Below are 4,636 nucleotides of genomic sequence, written 5' to 3'. Positions count from 1 at the left end.
TTTACATACTCTGGCAGAATTTATGATTTCTTAACTATTTTTCATGGAATATGACACAAAAAAAACTTTTCTTCACACATGGTTAGTGGTTGGCTGAAGTCATTTATTGTCAAACTATCATGTTTACTCTTTTTAAAGGTACCAGACATTTATAAATACTACCAGAATATCCATTTCAAGGGTATCCTGAATTGGAGGTCCTTCAGACTGACCAAAGGGTGGGTAAAAATGGAACTTACATACAACCAAAGTAATGTCGAGGCATTATAACAATAAAAATACTAACAGACCAAAATAAACATCCACGTATCGAACCTACAGTGTAATATTCAGGTCAATAATCAATAAATTTGCCCCCAGAAATAGTCCAGCACCCCTGGCAGCAATGCAAAACTTTCAGGAGTTTGTCTCAGGACAAAATACAAGCCGGTTCCCCAAAATAATTTAGATTTAGCTATAAGGCTAATGCAGGTCTTCGAAGTAATAGGGAGAAGGAAATACATTTGTGCAATGCCTTAGGGCGAGAAACAAATTCACAGTTATGTTAGGAGAATTAATAAAACATTTGGACTATGCAGGTCTGATCTTACAATCCTTGAAAAATTCTTTCTTCTAGCTAATTTGCTAACCAAATTATACAATGACAGCATCTTGACAAATTCATTAGTAGACTATGCAACAGATGGGAGTTGGACCTTGGCATTCAAATACCTCCTAACATTAGACCTCTAATCTTTAGCAGATTGGCATAGCTACAACCCCTCTCTACAACAATTACAACTGAAAATGAATAAGAGATGGTAAATTACAGCAGAAAAAAAACTAATATTAATAATTGTTGGAGATGCCACACCGGAAATAACTCCTATTTGCAAATTTGGTGGTCCCGCTATGGTCTCGAATCGATATTATACGTTTTTTCAAGGGGTTGGATGACAAGTTTGCAATAAATATACTTCTGGCTCTATTTGGAATCCAGGATAACCAGGATAAACCTAATATCAAAGCTATCATTAGTAGAGGAAATCTGGTAGCAAGAGATATAATCAGAAAGAAATGGCTAAAACCCTCCATCTCCAGTTTAAAGAATGGCTATCTTTTATGGAACATACGATTAGTATGGAGGTGGAACCGGCTTGGGAATCTCCAACTATACTAATTTATTAACTTTAGCATCTAAGCGGCCAGAGATAAAAAATACTTGGACAGAAACCATAGTTGCCAACTCAACTACAACCCCCCACTCCCCTCTTAGGTCCACAAGCTCTATTTGTTGAAGTATTAAATGGTCCTCCACTATCTATAATCTATAACATAGATAATATATAATCTATAACAAGCTCTCTGTCCCAGGATATGAATGAAGATTGTATGCTAGTATGAAGATTGTATGCCAATATGAGTGGCTGCACATTATGTTGGTAGGCACCTGGCAGGAGCTATCAGGTAATGCCACAATAGGATACGTTACAGAATATTAATGAAGACTGTATATAATTATGAGTGGTTGCACATGATGTTGGTAGGCACCTGACTTGTTATGTCAAGTGTTGGCACAATAGGGTATATAATGAAATAAAGGTATAACTACCCAACGGAACATATTTGCATATGTGAATGTATATAAATATACAGTATATAGTGAGAGAGGTTATGAATGCACCAGAATCCCCGCACAAGTGGACCCACTCAAGCCTTTGGTGCCCTGCTACATTCACTACATTAGCCTTTCAATTATGCTAACATGATAATCATCACCTCTTCCATATTGTGGTTGTATTCGAAAAGCAGATTTTGATCTTTTGTATAATGTCTAATTGAATGGAAGAAAGTAGGTCTTAGGACTTTTCAGTGGTTTTGAATAATACTGAGTTTCTATAGTTGACACTCAAGACCAAAAAACAGTAAAAACATACTTTTATTGACATGTTTTGTTTAAAAATACACATTAAACAAGTAAAAAGGCTCCAACAGCCATATAGACACAAAAATGGCTGTTTCGAGTCATACAGTTAATCATATAACATATTGGTTGACCCAAGTCATGGTGCATTCATTTAAATAGAACATACAGAAAACAAAACATCCAACAAGTTGGAGTTGAAAAGGTAATAATCTGCACTGTAGGAAATGTATATGTCTTAAACAGCAAACTAATTAAGTCCAAGTATAGAACTCAAGCAAGTTCTATGCTCAAACTTGACAAACTTCATGAAAATAATTTCTCCTCTTCAGAAGGGTGCTTCAGCCCAGGATCTGTGTAAGAAACAGCGGTAATTCTGAAAATTACAAAAATAGTATGTTAGAAGCCAAATAGACTTAAAAACATAGGAAACATGCAGTGGGTCTGGATGATATACCAGAAGTGTCTGGAAAGGATAACACAAATAATTCACAAAATGCATCGAGTATATCTCTTTTAGGGTCTTAGAATCATATTTTTTTTCCTTCAGGGTCATTGAAAATTGGCCCCCTTCCCCCCGGGTGAATACAGGATGACAGTCAGTGGTTCATGAGGTTCAGCCTTTTAATTTGTCATGTCTAGCTGCATGCAGTTGATTATATTTTTTGATAAGAGCATTCTTGACATCTCTGTTCCTTAGACTGTAGATAAAAGGGTTTAGTAGAGGAGCAATAACGGTGTACAACACTGCTACCAACTTATCCTGATTGTTGGCACTGGCAGCACTGGATTCAGGCTTTAAGTACATAAACATAACAGAACCATAAAATATTGCAACAACTGTGAAATGAGAAGTACAAGTGGAAAATGCTTTCTTTCTACCCAATGTAGTATGGATAGCTATAACTGCTAATATGATGCAAACATAAGATATCAATATTAGTAGAAATGAACCAACCAAGACACAGTTACTAGTCACAAAAATAACAATCTGATTAATGCTGGTGTCGGTGCATGCTAATTTTAATATTGGCGGGATATCACAGAAAATATGATCAATATTATTAGGACCGCAAAAAGGCAAAGTGAACGTGAGAATTGTGTGCAATAACGAATTCACTGAGCCAACAAGATATGATCCAACAATGAGGCGAATACAAACCAGTCTGTTCATAATGATGGTATATAGCAGTGGGTGACATATGGCATTATAACGATCATATGCCATTGCTGCTAGCAAGAAACACTCAACTCCACCACAGATTCCAAAACTACAGACCTGTACAGCACAACCATAGAAGGATATGGCTTTGTGGTTTGATATGAAGTTGGACAACATCTTTGGAATGTTCACTGAAATGTAACAGATCTCAAGAAAGGAAAAATTACTCAGCAAAAAGTACATAGGAGTGTGAAGAGTTACGCTGGACACATAAGCCAATATTATACAAAAATTTCCAAGAATGGTAACTAGGTAGACCATCAAGAATACCACAAACATTACAATTTGCAGTTGTGGAATAGCTGAAAATCCGATGAGGATAAATTCTGTCACTGCTGTGTAATTATTTTGGCCCATGTCTATTTATTCAGAATCTGCAAACACAAAATAACAAGCAGATTAAAATGTACAATATTGCAATTAAAATGCTTAAAGTAAACCTATAGGGAAAAAGTGAACCTGGGGGGTACTTACCCCGGGAGGCCGAATCATCTGGATACTAATGAGGCTTTCCCGTCCTCCTCAGCCAGCTCGTGCCAGCACTGGCTCCTACACTACAACACTGACAATAACATTTTCTTTTGGCGGTGCATGAAGGTGCACTAGCAGTTTCCTGCTAGAGCTCTGGTAGAGATAGCTGAGCCTGATCGGGTACGCTCTACAAACCGCCTGCGCAGTAGAGTGGACTCAATCAGGCTTGGCTGAGTCTGAACACGGAAGCAGGGCCAGTACGCGGTGGTCAGTGAGCGGCAGGCGTCCCACGTGAACTAGAGCTGTCGGAAGGTGTGTGCAACAGTGGAATCCATTCAGGGAAAGCCTGCCTGTGGCCAATGAGACAGGGGAGAGACCGTACCAAGCAAACTCTATGCCCAATAACCAAATAAGGAAAACGTGTGTGCATTATGTTTTTATAATTCATAAATGTGAAACAATTTTACGCTATGAGAGGCCTTTTTATTGAGGTAATGGGAACTTATGCTGACTGTGGAATAATGGCTATTCTTCAGTGAAGTGGAAAGAATATGCCAGGGAGGGTGAAGACGACCCCGTTACTGTCCCAAGGCTGCATCTGACCTGCCAGTGTGTCTAAGTGAGTCCTGTACAAAGGGTGTGGTGGAGGCTTTTCTGTCTGAAGCCATATGAGAATAACCATCATTGTGGAGAGATCTTTATTGAGAGACTTTTTTCTGATAAGAGACTATTATACTTTACACTGAACATTGTTTAATGGTCTGTGTCAATAACCTGTGTGGCGCTACCTTTGACTATGATTTTGACATATTGGAGAGGGGGATCGAACCGGGAAGCATGTATATATATATATACAGTATTTTTATACTCTCACATTTATATTTACCAGTGCGCTTGTGTTTTTTATAATCCTTGGCTATTTTAGCAGGAGCCCAATGGAAAGCCGCTACTGCATGTGCTCACATCGCCGACAAGGGAATTTTTGGGGGAGCCAGCGCTGGATTCTCTCTGGTGAGGAAGAAGGGGGAAGCCTCTTTAGG

The 4,636-nt window shown here is 38.4% G+C and overlaps 1 protein-coding gene across 1 annotated transcript; it reads right to left on the bottom strand.

Annotated features, from left to right (window-relative positions):
• Positions 1-2,153: 2,153 nt before the first annotated feature.
• Positions 2,154-3,482, bottom strand: LOC137522134 (olfactory receptor 5G9-like). Its single transcript, XM_068242164.1, has 2 exons — positions 2,569-3,482; positions 2,154-2,220 (listed from the first exon to the last, which is right to left on the bottom strand). The coding sequence occupies exons 1-2, from the start codon at positions 3,480-3,482 to the stop codon at positions 2,154-2,156; spliced, it is 981 nt and encodes a 326-aa protein (XP_068098265.1).
• Positions 3,483-4,636: the final 1,154 nt, after the last annotated feature.

This window comes from Hyperolius riggenbachi, chromosome 6, assembly GCF_040937935.1.
Source record: "Hyperolius riggenbachi isolate aHypRig1 chromosome 6, aHypRig1.pri, whole genome shotgun sequence".
Lineage (NCBI taxonomy): Eukaryota > Metazoa > Chordata > Amphibia > Anura > Hyperoliidae > Hyperolius > Hyperolius riggenbachi.
This window is presented reverse-complemented; position numbering and strand designations above follow the sequence as displayed.